Here is a 15627-nt window from a genome sequence, read left to right on the forward strand (position 1 = left end):
TTTGGCCCTGTTTATCGAGTGCATTGGGTACGTTGTTAATATCATTTGCGTCAAAATCACTATATGTGGTAATGTGTTACTACATTTTAAGCTAGAAAAGTAACAAAATTAATATCTTCAAAAACTTCTCTAATGTTGAATGCTGGTTTTATTGAAAAAAGATTGTCTTTAATAATAAGAAATTGTGTTTACCTAGTAATCAAATTACCTAGTACGTGCCATGACATAAATGCATCTAGATAGAAAAGATTTCGTCTTTACTGCGTAAGCTGTGACGTGTTCGGCATTGCGCTCAGTGCGCCACACAACCAAGTTTCCTGGAAAAATATAAGTAAATGCACTAATGAAATGATCTAAACATGAAAATCACTTAATGTACACACTGAAATATAAGCATCTTTCTGTACAGGATTGTATTTCGATACATAACCTCACTGATACACACAGCAAATGAACCTAGCTATCGCTTCAGATTAACGTAATGTACATGTAACTGGAATTCACCTGATTACGAGAACAAGCTGCTGATACAAGTCACACTAAATAAATATTAGCAAAAATTGACCGAAGCACTCTTAATTATTTAATAAAACAAGGAATAAAATAAAACGTTATGCCAGAGCCGAAGTCAGACAGCACGAACAGCAAAAATATACTAAGCGACAAACTTTTTCCGTTTCATCATTTTGTTGGAATTTTCAGCGAGAAATGTCTTCATAAAAGTTTGAAACTATGTTTAAAGCTTGTTGGAAGTCTCGAAGTGCTCTCACTCCCAAATACTGTGAGAATATAGTAGGAGTAATTTGTTTGTAGACATGTAAGCAATTTGTAACCGTAATAGTTGTCCTACTGTGTTAAAACTGTAACACAAGATGATACCTCAGAATGAGTAGATTATGACAGCATATAAAATTTTTAGACTCGATAAGTAACTATATGAAGTACTATACATCACTTTTTTTGCCTCTTTAACACTTGATACAGCCAGTTTGGACTCTGAGCAACGAACTATGAACCATGAACCAGGTTTGCTATTTAGTAATACAGTATAGCGAAAACCGTATAAAATCCCTACGCCAGCGACCTAGCAGCTGTAGTGTCAAAATTGCGTGGTGAAGTTAAACGTTGCAGTTTCTGTTGGTAGCACCGAGCACCGATTACGTCAGCATTTTCCTCCACACTTTTACATTAACCGCGAAGATCATTGTTGTCATTTAGATTTTTGTCCATTAGTTTCACCTCCTGTTTCTAAAAAATGCCAATTTGAAGAAATAGTTTAATAGTTGCTTTAAAAATTGTTTTTCAACGCAACTGGTTTACTATTTGTTTACATCGGACACCTTGTTCTCTCATTCACACCGCCAACCCCCTCCAGTGTAATCGGACTTCTTTGTACCATCTTTACTTGCTTGAGACACTCATAAAGAAAGACAGGACGCAATGAAAACCCACACTGAACGTGAAATTATATTCTACTACAATGTGAAAAGAACAGCTTCAAATATTTATCGAAAATTGCGTAAAAATGTAATATAATATAAAGATATCGGCTCTCGATACAGCCGTTTCGCTATCGATATATCGGTGTATCGGTGAAAAGTATCTCCGAGATATACCGTTACATTTAGGAAATGGCATTAGGATATCGATATATCGGTGTATCTGTGAAAAGTATGTCCGACACATACCGTGACATTTAGGAAAAGGCATCGATATATCGATACTTCATCCACAGCCGCACTCGCCTCATTGAGGCGATCCCCTGCAGCGTGCGGCTGTGCCATGGAGGTAAGAATAGAGGGAGACGCCGTGACGTCACAGCTGCGAAGTCATGTGAAGCCGAGGGTAGCCATCTCAATCCGACCAAAACATTGCTGCTGTAAGCTTGTGTGCATAGGCTTGTCGCTCGCTTTTGGAAGGATTTTGCGCTATTATGGTGACTTGTGTGGTGTTCGGATGTACGAATCGTTCTGATTGTAATGCGAAATCGAAGGGAATAACATTTCATGTGTAAGTTGTCTCGTTAAGTGTGATTTTACAACTTCATTGTGAATGAACGTGTGCTATATCGGTACTTGTACTATAGCGCGTTTTTCTCCTGTATGATTTTAGATTTCCTAAAAATGAAAGTCGGAAAGCTCTGTGAGAGAATGCCGTGAGGAGGAAGAATTGGCGTGCGTCTAAATGGAGCACTATATGTTCTCAGCATTTCCGAGAAGAGGACATAGACCGAACTTCCCTTTCAACAGTAAGGCTCCGAGAAAATGCTGTACCATCAGTTTTCCCTACACACCCAAAACATTTACAAAAGGTATGTTAATTCAAAGAATTAAATTGTGAGTTTTCAAGTTCACGTTTCAGTATAATACGTGCGTATCGTCGATAATCGAAGTGTTGAGTAACTCACTTTGTCTTCATCATGTACCAAATTAAAAGCTAACACTACATTAACTGGCGCAAAGTATAGGCCTAAACAGGACACTGTGTAGATTTGCCATTCTATGTACCGTATTTCAGTAAATATTGGTGGTATTGAACAGTGTTTCCCAGTAGTGTAACGTAACTGAAACGTCCCAGTACGTATTACAAACAAGATGTATTTATGGGGCTTTGGAGGGAGGGTATAGCTAACTTAGTTTTCAGTTTCTATTATTTAGTTTGTGATACACGTTTATTACTGAATTAACGAAATTGTATCGTTTACGTTGAAGACTAGCTATTCGTAACATTACATTAAAAACTATTTTTAATGAGAAGAAAGGCGGAATTTCGCCTTTACGAGATTTTTATTGTAAACAAAAACTTTGAAACAACCAATCTGATGACGTTACATGCGTACATGGTGCAATTAGCGACTGTAATACACGCAGCGCTATAGCACACTGGCAATGTTTTGGTCAGAGTGTCACGGCAGCGAGCCACGCCCCCATGGCTTCAAAACGTAGTACGGCTGGGATACGTAGCGCCATCTCCCCTTATTCTTACCTCCATGGGCTGTGCGGTTGCGGCGCGCGACAAGATGGCGGCGGCTACTCGGCTGCTCGTCTACTCACTGACGACGCGGATGGTGATCTCGGGGTCGGCGAGGCGTACGTCCCAGAGCAGCGGCAGCACCTCGTCGATGATCTGCGACTTGTCCAGCTTGTCCAGCGTCTTCTCGATGCAGCTGAGCACGTTCATCACGAGCTTGAGGTCGGCCGTGTTCTTCTCGTAGACGGCCTTGGTCTTGGGCAGCACCATGCGCCGCACCGCCGTCTCGTCCAGGTACTCGGACACGTTCGTCACCGCCACCAGCGCCGCGCTCTGCACACACACACACACACACACAACGTACATACATATACACAGGTGTCGTGTGCACCAGTCACCACGGAAGTCACACGCGCCAATGGCCTAAAGCGAACCGCAGTCGTGAAATGAGAGTGTAGCCCATGGAAAGGTTGCAGAACGAGGTACGAATTCATCATAAAACGTTTAGCATACAAAATTCCAAAGTCGAAGACACATATTTCAAGCAAAATTAACAAAACGTCCTCCACAACCAGAAAACAGTCAATACAGCATACGGTTACCCTGTACCACTACTTGTCACGTCCTTACCCGTTCTACTCGCAAATACAGGATTATTACAAATGATTGAAGCGATTTCACAGCTCTACAATAACTTTATTATTTGAGATATTTTCCCAATGCTTTGCACACACATACAAAAACTTAAAAAGTTTTTTTAGGCATTCACAAATGTTCGATATGTGCCCCTTTAGTGATTCGGCAGACATCAAGCCGATAATCAAGTTCCTCCCACACTCGGCGCAGCGTGTCCCCATCAATGAGTTCGAAAGCATCGTTGATGCGAGCTCGCAGTTCTGGCACGTTTCTTGGTAGAGGAGGTTTAAACACTGAATCTTTCACATAACCCCACAGAAAGAAATCTCATGGGGTTAAGTCGGGAGAGCGTGGAGGCCATGACATGAATTGCTGATCATGATCTCCACCACGACCGATCCATCGGTTTTCCAATCTTCTGTTTAAGAAATGCCGAACATCATGATGGAAGTGCGGTGGAGCACCATCCTGTTGAAAGATGAAGTCGGCGCTGTCGGTCTCCAGTTGTGGCATGAGCCAATTTTCCAACATGTCCAGACACACGTGTCCTGTAACGTTTTTTTCGCAGAAGAAAAAGGGGCCGTAAACTTTAAACCGTGAGATTGCACAAAACACGTTAACTTTTGGTGAAATGCGAATTTGCTGCACGAATGCGTGAGCATTCTATACCGCCCAGATTCGCACATTCTGTCTGTTCACTTCACCATTAAGAAAAAATGTTGCTTCATCACTGAAAACAAGTTTCGCACTGAACGCATCCTCTTCCATGAGCTGTTGCAACCGCGCCGAAAATTCAAAGCGTTTGACTTTGTCATCGGGTGTCAGGGCTTGTAGCAATTGTAAACGGTAAGGCTTCTGCTTTAGCCTTTTCCGTAAGATTTTCCAAACCGTCGGCTGTCGTACGTTTAGCTCCCTGCTTGCTTTATTCGTCGACTTCCGCGGGCTACGCGTGAATCTTGCCCGCACGCGTTCAACCGTTTCTTCGCTCACTGCAGGCCGACCCGTTGATTTCCCCTTACAGAGACATCCAGAAGCTTTAAACTGCGCATACCATCGCCGAATGGAGTTAGCAGTTGGTGGATCTTTGTTGAACTTTGTCCTGAAGTGTCGTTGCACTGTTATGACTGACTGATGTGAGTGCATTTCAAGCACGACATACGCTTTCTCAGCTCCTGTCGCCATTTTGTCTCACTGCGCTCTCGAGCGCTCTGGCGGCAGAAACCTGAAGTGCGGCTTCAGCCGAACAAAACTTCATGAGTTTTTCTACGTATCTGTAGTGTGTCGTGACCATAAGTCAATGAATGGAGCTACAGTGAATTTATGAAATCGCTTCAATCATTTGTAATAGCCCTGTAGAGCGAGGGGAAAACGACTGTCTGTATGCCTTCGTATGAGCCCTAATTTCTCGTGTCTTATCTTCATGGTCCTTACGCGCATTGTATGTTGGCGGCAGTAGAATCGTTCGGCAGTCAGCTTCAAATGCAGGATCCTTAAATTTTCTCAGTAGTGTTTCTCGAAAGGAACTTCGCCTTTCCTCCAGGCACTCCTATTTGAGTTCCTGAAGCATCTCCGTAGCACTTACGTGTTGTTCGAACCTGCCGGTAACAAATTTAGCACCTTGCCTCTGAATTGCTTCGATGTCTTCCTACAATCCGACTTGGTACAGATCCCAAACACTGGAGCAGTGACTGACGCCCGAACAACAGGGAAGTGACATGCATCGAGACTAGAAAATGTGGATTTGAAAAAAAAAAAAAGAAAAGTACTCAAGTATAGCTCGCACCAGAGTCCTACATGCGGTCTCCTTTACAGGTCTACAACTTTTTCCCAAAATTCTCCCAATAACCGAACATTCGCCTTCTCTTCCACAGTTCTCACATATTGCTGGACACTAGTAATACTATATCCGAACATTACAGGTTTGTTCTTCCTACTCATTCTCATTAACTTACATTTTCCACATTCAGGGCTAGCTGGCATTCATCACATCGACTGGACATTTTGTGTAAGCCGTTTTGTATCTTCCTCAAGTCACGCGACTTCGACACCTTAGCGTACATCACGGCACCATCAGCGAACAACCGCAGATTGCTGCCCAACCTACCAGCCAAATCATTTATGTGTATACAGAACAGCAGCGATCTTTGTATATAAAGAACAACAGTGGCGCTATCACACTTCCCTGGGGCACTCCTGACGATACCCTTGTCTCTGATGAACACTCAAAGTCGAGGACAACATACTGGGTTAAGGTCTTCGAGCCTCTCACATATCTGTGAACTTATTTCATGCAGCTTCCTGCAATACCATAATACGACTGTGTTGAAATCGATGGAATTGTGCAACAGGAGTATGTACTCGTCGTCGGGACATGGTTGTACCATAGAATGAGTGTGGCAGACACTGTTCACCTCTAAACTCACCACAGTCACTGCCTGCGTGCTGCGTGGTTAAAACAGAGGGGCGCAGACGGGCCTCTTGAGCGCCATCTGATCGCCAGTGAGCATGACAAATGAATCACCAAAACTACAGCCCCTCAGTCAGCAGACATTACTCCCCTGCGCCATTGCACAGCCCTTGAGGGTGTTGTACTGCTTTTTGCGGCATGCACACAAAGACAGGCAAACCGACTTACATCATCCTGGCAGGACCTCGCTTTGCATACTACACTATTCGCCATTACAATTGCTGCACCAAGAAGAAATGCAGATAATAAGCTGGTATTCATTGGACAAATGTATTATACTAGAACTGACGTGTGATTACATTTTCACGCAGTTTGGGTGCATAGATCCTGAGACATCAGTACCCAGAGCAACCACCTCTGGCTGTAATAATGGCCTTGATACGTCTGGGCATTGAGTCAAACAGAGCTCGGAATGGCGTGTACAGGTACAGCTGCCCATGCACTCATCAAGAGTAGTGACTGGCGTATAGTGACGAGCCAGTTGCTCGGCCACCATTGACCAGACGTTTTCAATTGGTGAGAGATCTGGAGAATGCGCTGGCCAGGGCAGCAGTCGAACATTTTCTGCATCCAGAAAGGCCCGTTCAGGACCTGCAACATGCGATGGTTCATTATCCTGCTGAAATATAGGGTTTCGCAGGGATCGAATGAAGGGTAGAGCCACGGGTCGTAACACATCTGAAATGTAACGTCCACTGTTCAAAGTGTAATCAGTCCGAACAACTGGTGACCGAGACGTGTAACCAATGGCACCCCATACCATCAAGCCGGGTCATACGCCAGTACGGCGATGACGAATACACGCTTCCAATGTGAGTTCACCGCGATGTCGCTAAACATGGATGCGACCATCATGATTCTGTAAACAGAACCTAAATTCATCCGAAAAAAATGACGTTTTGCCATTCGTGCACCCAGGTTCGTCGTTGAGTACACCATCGCAGGTGCTCCTGTCTGTGATGAAGCGTCAAGGATAACCGCAGCCGTGGTCTCCAAGCTGACAGTCCATGCTGCTGTAAACGTCGTCGAAGTGTTCGTGCAGATGGTTGTTGTCTTGCAAACGTCCCCATCTGTTGACTCAGGGATCGAGACGTGGCTGCACGATCCGTTACAGCCATGCGGATAAAATGCCTGTCATATCGACTGCTAGTGATACGATGCAGTTGGGATCCAGCACAGGTGTTCCGTATTACCCTCCTGAACCCACCGATTCCATATTCTCCTAACCGTCATTGGATCTCGACCAACGCGAGCACCAAAGTTGCGGTGCGATAAACCGCAATCACGATGGGCTACAGTCCGACCTTTATCAATGTTAGAAACGTGGTGGTACGCATTTCTCCTCCTTACACGAGGCATCATAACAACTTTTCACCAGGCAACGCCGGTCAACTGCTGCTTGTGTATGAGAAATCGGTTGGAAACTCTCGTCACGTCAGCACGTTGTAAGTGTTGCCGCAGCGCCAACCTTGTGTGAATGCCCTGAAAAGCTAATCATTTGCATATCACAGCATCTTCTTCCTGTCGGTTAAATTTCGCGTCTGTAGCTCGTCATCTTCGTGGTGTAGCAATTTTAATGGCGAGTAGTGTACAACGCGTTTCCATAAGAGCGTGAAAAAAGTAACAGGACTGAAAAGTTTAAGGTAGGGAATCTGTGGTGGGAGAAGCCAGCTTAAGGAGATAGGGAAGTAAAGTAAGCTTGTCTACCCCTTTGTGTAGTTCTACTGTTTTCCAGCGTGTTTACAAGCAACATTCGTACCAGTTTACACGTACTGTGCTATTTATTTACATGCATGTTCTTTATATGCTGCAAGGAAACGAGGAGGAGGAGCCTTATAGCCAAGATGCCATGATGCAGGTTTTGTTTCCTTTACTTGCCCATGATTTGGCCCTGTTGTTCGTTTTTACATTGTCCCATGGCAGAACGTGCTATGAATCAACGACAGACCCGTTCATCACTCAGTGCTATGCAGACACGTACAGTACAATTCGATGGAGCGGTTTCGGTACAGTACTTCCTGGTCGCTGGATTGGAAGGGGAGGTCCTATTCCATGGCCTTCGAGGTCACGTGACCTGAATCCCCTTGATTATATCCTATGGGGATAGCTAAAGTCACACTTATCCTATCGCCGGTCGGTGTGGCCGTGCGGTTCTAAGCGCTTCAGTTTGGAACCGCGTGACCGCTACGGTCGCAGGTTCGAATCCTGCCTCGGGCATGGATGTGTGTGATGTCCTTAGGTTAGTTAGGTTTAAGTAGTTCTAAGTTCTAGGGGACTGATGACCTGAGTAGTTGAGTCCCATAGTGCTCAGAGCCATTTGAACCATTTGAACTTATCCTATCGGAGATGGAATTAGTTGCCAGAATTGTAGCTGCCTGTGATGGGATTCGAAACACACCAGGGATATTTGTAAGGGTGCGTCACAATCTTGTTCGCCGATGTCATACTTGCATTGATACTGATGGCCGTCAGTTTCAGCACACTTCGTAAGATAAATACAAATGGTACCTTCATTGTGTCATTAATGGTATTTGCACTTAACTAATGTAAATAAAAAGGTACACAGTACCGTGGTTTTACTCCTATTATCCCCTTGAGCTGACTTCTCCGACCCCAGGTTAGGTACCTCAAATTGTTCAGTGGAGCATCCTCTATGTCCTGTCAAATTTTTGTACGCTTTTACGGAAACACCCTCTACGCAAATCGATTCTTTGCCAAGCCAGCAACAAAAAGTACATGACCCATATTTTCCTCTGTTGTCCACCTTTCGGAAATTGATTCCTTTCAGGAGCGAACAGCTCCAGCAATCAGTACCACACCTAGAAACTCAGTTTGACTGAATCTTCATCTATCCAAATTCTCGTTCAGTTTGCAGCAGTATTTGCATCGTAATGCAGAACAACACGTAGCGCTTCAGCGTTGGTGAAGGTGCGTGCAATGTCTGCAATTCGGTCATCAAAGAACGTGTTGAAAAATTCTGACATTATGAGTGCAAGGTCAGTTGCGTGCATTGACCCGGGAGATCCACTTCCAATGTTATATTGACGACAGCGAGACAACCGGGGACATGGAACTTTTTAACTTTCGTCCTCACTTTACAACAGTGTCATCTTCTTCATCGGAATCCCCATAACAATTTCTGCTGGCAATGTGACTTTCTTCTGAATCCACTTCAATGTTATCGTTCCTATGGGACCAAACTGCTGAGGACATCGGTTCCTAGGCTTACACTCTACGTAATCCAACTTAAACTAACTTACGCTAAGGACAAAAACACACACACACATTCTCGAGGGAAGACTCGAAACTCCGACGGGGGGAGGCGGGCGAACCTTGGCAAGGAGCCGTAGACAGCGCGGCTACCCCATGCGGCCCATCACGTTCAATCAAGATACCTTCCCGGTCACTAAGATTACATTCATCCAGCATCGAAGAATGTAGCGATCTGAGATTTTTTTGCGGACCATTTCTGAAAATTTGTGGCATTCACGTTGTGAAAAGTAACACATTAAAATCCACCAAAATAGGTAACATACACTACTGGACATTAAAATTGCCACACCACGAAGATGACGTGCTACAGACGCGAAATTTAACCGACATGAAGGAGATGCTGTCATATGCAAATGATTAGCTTGTCAGAGCATTCACACAAGATTGTTTGGCGACATCGCGGTGAACGCACATTGGAAGCGAGTATTCGTCATCGTCATACTGACCTATCACCCGGCGTGATGGTATCGGTGCCATTGGTTACTCGTCTCGGTCACCTCTTGTTCGCATTGACGGCACTTTGAACACTGGACGTTACATTTCAGTTGTGTTACGAGCCGTGGCTCTACCCTTCATTCGATCCCTGCGAAACCCTACATTTCAACAGGATAATGCACGACCGCATGTTGCAGGTCCTGTAAGGGCCTTCCTGGATACAGAAACTGTCGACTGCTACCCTGGCTAGCACATTCGCCAGATCTCTCACCAATTGAAAACGTCTTGCCAATGGTGGCCGAGCAAGTGGCTCATCACAATACGCCAGTCACTACTCTTGATGAACTGTGGTATCTTGTTCAAGGTGCATGGGCAGCTGTACCTGTACACGCCATCCAAGCTCTGTTTGACTCAATGCCCAGGCGCATGAAGGCCGTTATTAGGGCCAGAGGTGGTTTTTCTGGGTACTAATTTCTCAGGATCTATGGACCCAAATTGCGTGAAAACGTAATCACATGTCGGTTCTAGTATAATATATTTGTCCAATGAATACCCGTTTATCATCTGCATTTCTTCTTGGTGTAGCAATTTTAATGCCAGTAGTGTATATAAATCAGTTTAGTCTGACGATTAAGCAATGCGTCAACAACGCGTATTTATTTTAAATGTATTTTTAACATCCAAAGAACCTAGTCTGAGTAACCTTCTATAATACTTAGCTGAGAAATTAGGAAATTAAATACGGGGTCCCCCGGAGACCCCAGCTTGTTAAATCACGTTGACGCCTTGCGCTGTGTATGTTAAGGCGCACGAGATATTTTCGGGCCAGTCGTGTTTTGTCGCAGGAAAGCGTCACGCTTACTAGAAGTGCAGCAGGCAAGAGGAGAGTGCTTTGGCAGGGCAGGCTGACCCGGCGGGCAAAGTTTGCGCACGCGGCCCGCTCGGGTTGCGGCCCCCACCGCCACCCCCACCCCCACCTGACGCCCCCGCGCCCATCGGCGCCTCTCGACAGCTCTTTGTCTCCGCTGCGCTGCTGGCGTCCGATGACAACCCGTGGCGGGCGTCGCTTTCCCAGATCCTGCCCAGCCCTCCCCCACCTGCTGCCTGGCCAGCGAGAGCACTCAGCCGTGAAGCGGCGTCTCCCACCCTGCAGAGGCAAGGCAAGCGCACGGTGACCAGATGTAGACGCATAAAAGAGAGGAAAAACAGCTTCAAAAAGGAGGACAAGGTCAGAAGAAAGAAGACACACGGAAACACACGCTGAAATTTAATAAATTAATCAATTAACAGGCATAACATACATTCCTTAACTTTTATTGGTACTTCTCTGAAGATACAGTTTTCTGTAGAAGTATTGGCTTGCTTAGCAGGTAACTGTGTAAAGATACGCAGGGAAGTTCTTTTAAATTATATTACACCGTTAACACATTCAAGGTTCAGTCTGTTCCTGTCATCAGTCCACTGTGTTGTAATGGGCGAAAATACGTCTTCTGCATTTCCATTGTGCCCTGATATACTGCAAAAGTATTCCGCAAGTTTTAACAATTCTCCCTGAAAATCAATAGACCTACTTTCATAAAAGTTCTTGGCCGATTTATTATTACAAGATAGCTCACTAAATTCAGGATAGTTACTATTCTGTTTCAGAAGCTGCCCAAAATTACAGAATTGATCATAACGTTTTACATCTTAAATTTCGAAAACTTTACATTTATCTTCCAAATACAAAAAGCCTTTTTTAACATCACTGTAGTTAACATCTTCTTTAAGAGACATCCAACAGGAGAAGTCGTGAAACATGAAGGGAAATAGTTTCAAAAATTACACAACGACACAGATTCCTTCATATACACTTTAACTTTTTTTTGTCAAATCCTTATTCCGCTGCAATTTCCACTTACATTTAACCTTTAGTCAAACAAATTTTTCGTTTAATCGGTCCTCGGGCACCTTACATGCAGAATGTAAAATATGAATCACTTCAAGCACGTAACTGCTCTCCTTTTCTGCTTGAAGAACATTAAGTTGAACAGACATCAATGAATGCATTGCCATAAGTAGGTTTCACATAAACTATTATCAAAAAACCGAAGCAAAACGTGTGGTGGCTTGCTTTTAGGCAGAAAGTAAGATTTCCGAGCTGGATACATTTCCAATATTTTCTGGGAAGAGAGACAACCATAGAGTTTTCATATGAGACGGAACTTGTTTGTAATTTACCTCAACAAATTCGCAGAAAGAGCGTAGCTGTTGTATTCCAACAGAGTAAATAGAAAAAAATAATTATGAATTTTCACGATGACACACAACGAATCAACAGGAAGACAATCAGCTCCATGCTGAATTGCTTTATGTAAAACGTGATCGATAATATCGACGATCCTGCTGCCATCTATAGATGAGTAATTTAAGAAATGAGCCACAGAACGGAAATAACAGCAAATATGAATTTATTACGGTGAACTTCGCGAAAAAGGAGGACAACGCAAAAATGCGTCCGGACCCCAGGCAAAGAGACAAATAGGAGAACTTGTCTGGATCTGTCCGGACGTGTCGTCATGCTATGGAGGCGCATACACAGCATTTGTAAAAATACCCTAATCGCCCTGTTGTAGACAACTCACATCCAGAGATTATTTTCTGTAAGTTCTAACGCAGTTATCACGAATACAGTAGGCATCGAGGTGCAGAGTATGCATTACTATATGATCTGTCCAGACATACTTTAAGATTAACACACGTGGAGGCGCGGACCACACTTACCATATCAAATCCGTTACACACGCCCAATCTTACATTTCATTCAGCTCGCTCAAAGTCAATGTACAAACATAGAACTCGTATCAGCGCCTTCCGGAGGAGTTTCACAATGTTTTCATTTAAATTTTGTCGGTGGTAATAAACTTTTAAGACGACAAACGGAAAGTGTACGAGAATGTACTCCTGACGACGTTAGAGAAATTTTTGATGTGCACGAAACTCTTCTCTTATTAAATTTAGGTGAATGCAATATGGGGACGAAATCTGAAGAATACTTATATTTTAATCTGCTCCAAACCAGAACTCTGTCAAAGTCCTCTGACGCGAAATAATTTGAGTTAAACTACGAGGTTTGCGAGAAAAGTAATGAGACTGACAACACTGTGAGTGATCCGGCAACGCTGGGTTGTTCCACTTGCGTAGACAGGCGCTTCCAGATGTTCGGCCCGAGTTGCAGCTCCGTACAGGCATCTAGTGATCTTTGAGAGCGCCGTCAATGAAGCTGTGTTTTTGTTGTGTGGAACAGCGGAATTTGGAGCAACGTTATGCAGTCAAGATTGTGAATTTTGAGAAGTTCAAACAGGCCTATGGGGAACATTCCTTATCCTTTTGCTTTTTGAAACGCTGAGAACTACCTGCCGATGTACGTCGCCCAGACAGACCTTCAAAAACAGGCGAGAACGCCGAATGTGTGCGTACTTTCGTCAAATCGGACCAACGTTTAGCAATAAGGATGATGGGTGACCAGTTAAACTTCAGTACTTTTTCCGTACATCAAGTTTTGACCGAAGATTTGTACATGCGATAGGTTTGTGCCAAAATGGCACATGAACAGGACAATCGATGAAACGTGTGCGTTTATCTTCTTCAGAGGACGGCCAATGACGAGGAATGGTTCAGCCGTGTGATGACAGGCGAAGAATACTGTTTTTTTTTAGTAGGATCCTTAGACAAAGAGGAAAAGTGATGAATAGCGCACTGACTTTTCCTCGGCCGAAAGAAGCTGGAATGAGGACTTCAAAGATAAAAATAATGCTGATTTGCTTTATTCACATAAGGAGTATCGTGAGTAAAGAATTTATTCCTCCAGGACAAACTGTCAACCAAGTGTTTTACAAAAACCTCCTTGAAAGGCTCAGGAAAAAGGTGAAGCGAATGAGACAAGATATTGCACGAAAGTGGTGCTGCACTAAGACAACATCCCCCCATGTCATAGGGCCACTTCCATCGTGCAATTTTTGACCTCAAAAGGCATTCCTATTGTTCCACAGGCCACCTATTCACCTGTGTGGTGTCACCGCCAGACACCACACTTGCTAGGTGGTAGCTTTAAATCGGCCGCGGTCCATTAGTACATGTCGGACCCGCGTGTCGCCACTGTTAGAGATCGCAGACCGAGCGCCACCACAAGGCAGGTCTCGAGAGACGGACGACGTAGCTAGCGACTACACTGACGAAGCCTCGCTCCTTTGCCGAGCAGATAGTTAGAATAGCCTTCAGCTAAGTCCATGGCTACGACCTAGCAAGGCGCCATTAGCCTTACATAGCAATTGATACTTATCGTATACAGCATGTCTCATCAAGAACGATGTATACAACAAGGATGGATTAAAGTTAAGTATTCCAAAAGCTACGTACTTTTCTTTATAGCATTCATTACGTATCCTGTTTCAGACCTCACGCCATCCTTCGTGTGTTTATAGCGTGCATTGCGGTCCCCTCAAATCACACTGTGTCGGCACTTCTGTCGACACATCAACCTGATCTGAGTCTTTTCGATTTTTTCTTTTCCCAGTATTGAAAAATGTATCAAGAGGAGGTCATTTTGGGACTCTGAAGAACGTTCAAAAGAATGTGACCTACATGTTAAAGGCCCTACCAGTTGAAGACTGGAACAACGACTCCGCCGGTGTATAGCTACCGAAAGGAACTACTTTGAAGGGGACAATATTATCGTTTGAAAAAAAAAAATGAAAACTTTGGTAGATAAAAAAATCTGTCTCATTAATTTTCTCAGACACCTCGTATGACGAATGATGTGATTATGATTCCAAACTTCGGCGCTCGTCCGTTTCGTTTTCTTGAGAGAAACAGAGCACCAGGTTCATAATTAATCTGTTATTCCGTTTTCTGATCAAATTTTCTACGTATTTCTATCATCATAAAAATGTACCTACTAACTGAAGTGATGAAACTTACGTTACATATTTGGAAGAAAGTAAAATGGACAAAATACAGTAATACAGTACTGAAACAGTTATAGTGCGAACAGGAGGGGTACATCCTAGGCGAGATTAAGTCTGAGTGCCACAGACGAAAATCCTTTGGATTCAGTTGCTAATGTCAGTCTTTTAATTAATTTTTGTATTTTGAACATTGCAGCACGGTCAGCAATCGTGATAATCTAATATACAAGAAACAGTTCCACGTGAGCTCCCCAGGCCCACCGCACGGCGTTCATGGAGACTAGGCGCACGCCAGAGCCTAAGTAAAGTCTTGGTGTTGACTTAGTACTTACGTACCGCATTTTTAAAATGTGATTACACCTATTCAGGCTGTTTTAGTTTTATTTCTAGACCATGCCCTTTTAGACATATTATAGATTCAGGCATATCCGCCGGCCGGTGTGGCCGAGCGGTTCTAGGCGCTAAAGTCTGGAACCGCGCGACCGCTACGGTCGCAGGTTCGAATCCTGCCTCGGGCATGGATGTGTGTGATATCTCCGTGGTTAGTTAAGTTTACGTAGTTCTAAGTTCTAGGGGACTGATGATCTCAGCAGTTAAGTCCCATAGTGCTCAGAGCCGTTTGAACCAGGCATATCTTCTGAAGAAGGCTCAATTACTTGGGCTGAAACCAAGGAAAGGTTGGTTTCATTATCGCAATTGAGGCTGATAGTTTCTTATATACTTTTCATTAATCGTCCAGACTTATGCAAATGTAATATTCCTGTGCAGGTACTCGCACTACACGCCCCAGACAGTCAGCTGAATCCATCTGCAACTTTTTTTTGTGATGGCAAAGGGAGAACTCTACTGTGACCCCTATCGCCGCTGTCACAGGTGCTTGAAGCAGGTGACTCAGTCACT

The 15627-nt window shown here is 44.0% G+C and overlaps 1 protein-coding gene across 1 annotated transcript in view; it reads right to left on the reverse strand.

Moving 5' to 3' along the window:
• The window catches only part of LOC126481576 (SCY1-like protein 2), a 691940-nt gene that overhangs the window by 194071 nt on the left and 482242 nt on the right, over positions 1 to 15627 (reverse strand). The window contains exon 8 of the mRNA XM_050105436.1: positions 3054 to 3303. Coding sequence (XP_049961393.1) covers positions 3054 to 3303 — 250 coding nt within the window. The remainder of the gene's footprint in view (positions 1 to 3053; positions 3304 to 15627) is intronic.

Source organism: Schistocerca serialis, chromosome 5 (assembly GCF_023864345.2).
Source record: "Schistocerca serialis cubense isolate TAMUIC-IGC-003099 chromosome 5, iqSchSeri2.2, whole genome shotgun sequence".
Taxonomy (NCBI): domain Eukaryota; kingdom Metazoa; phylum Arthropoda; class Insecta; order Orthoptera; family Acrididae; genus Schistocerca; species Schistocerca serialis.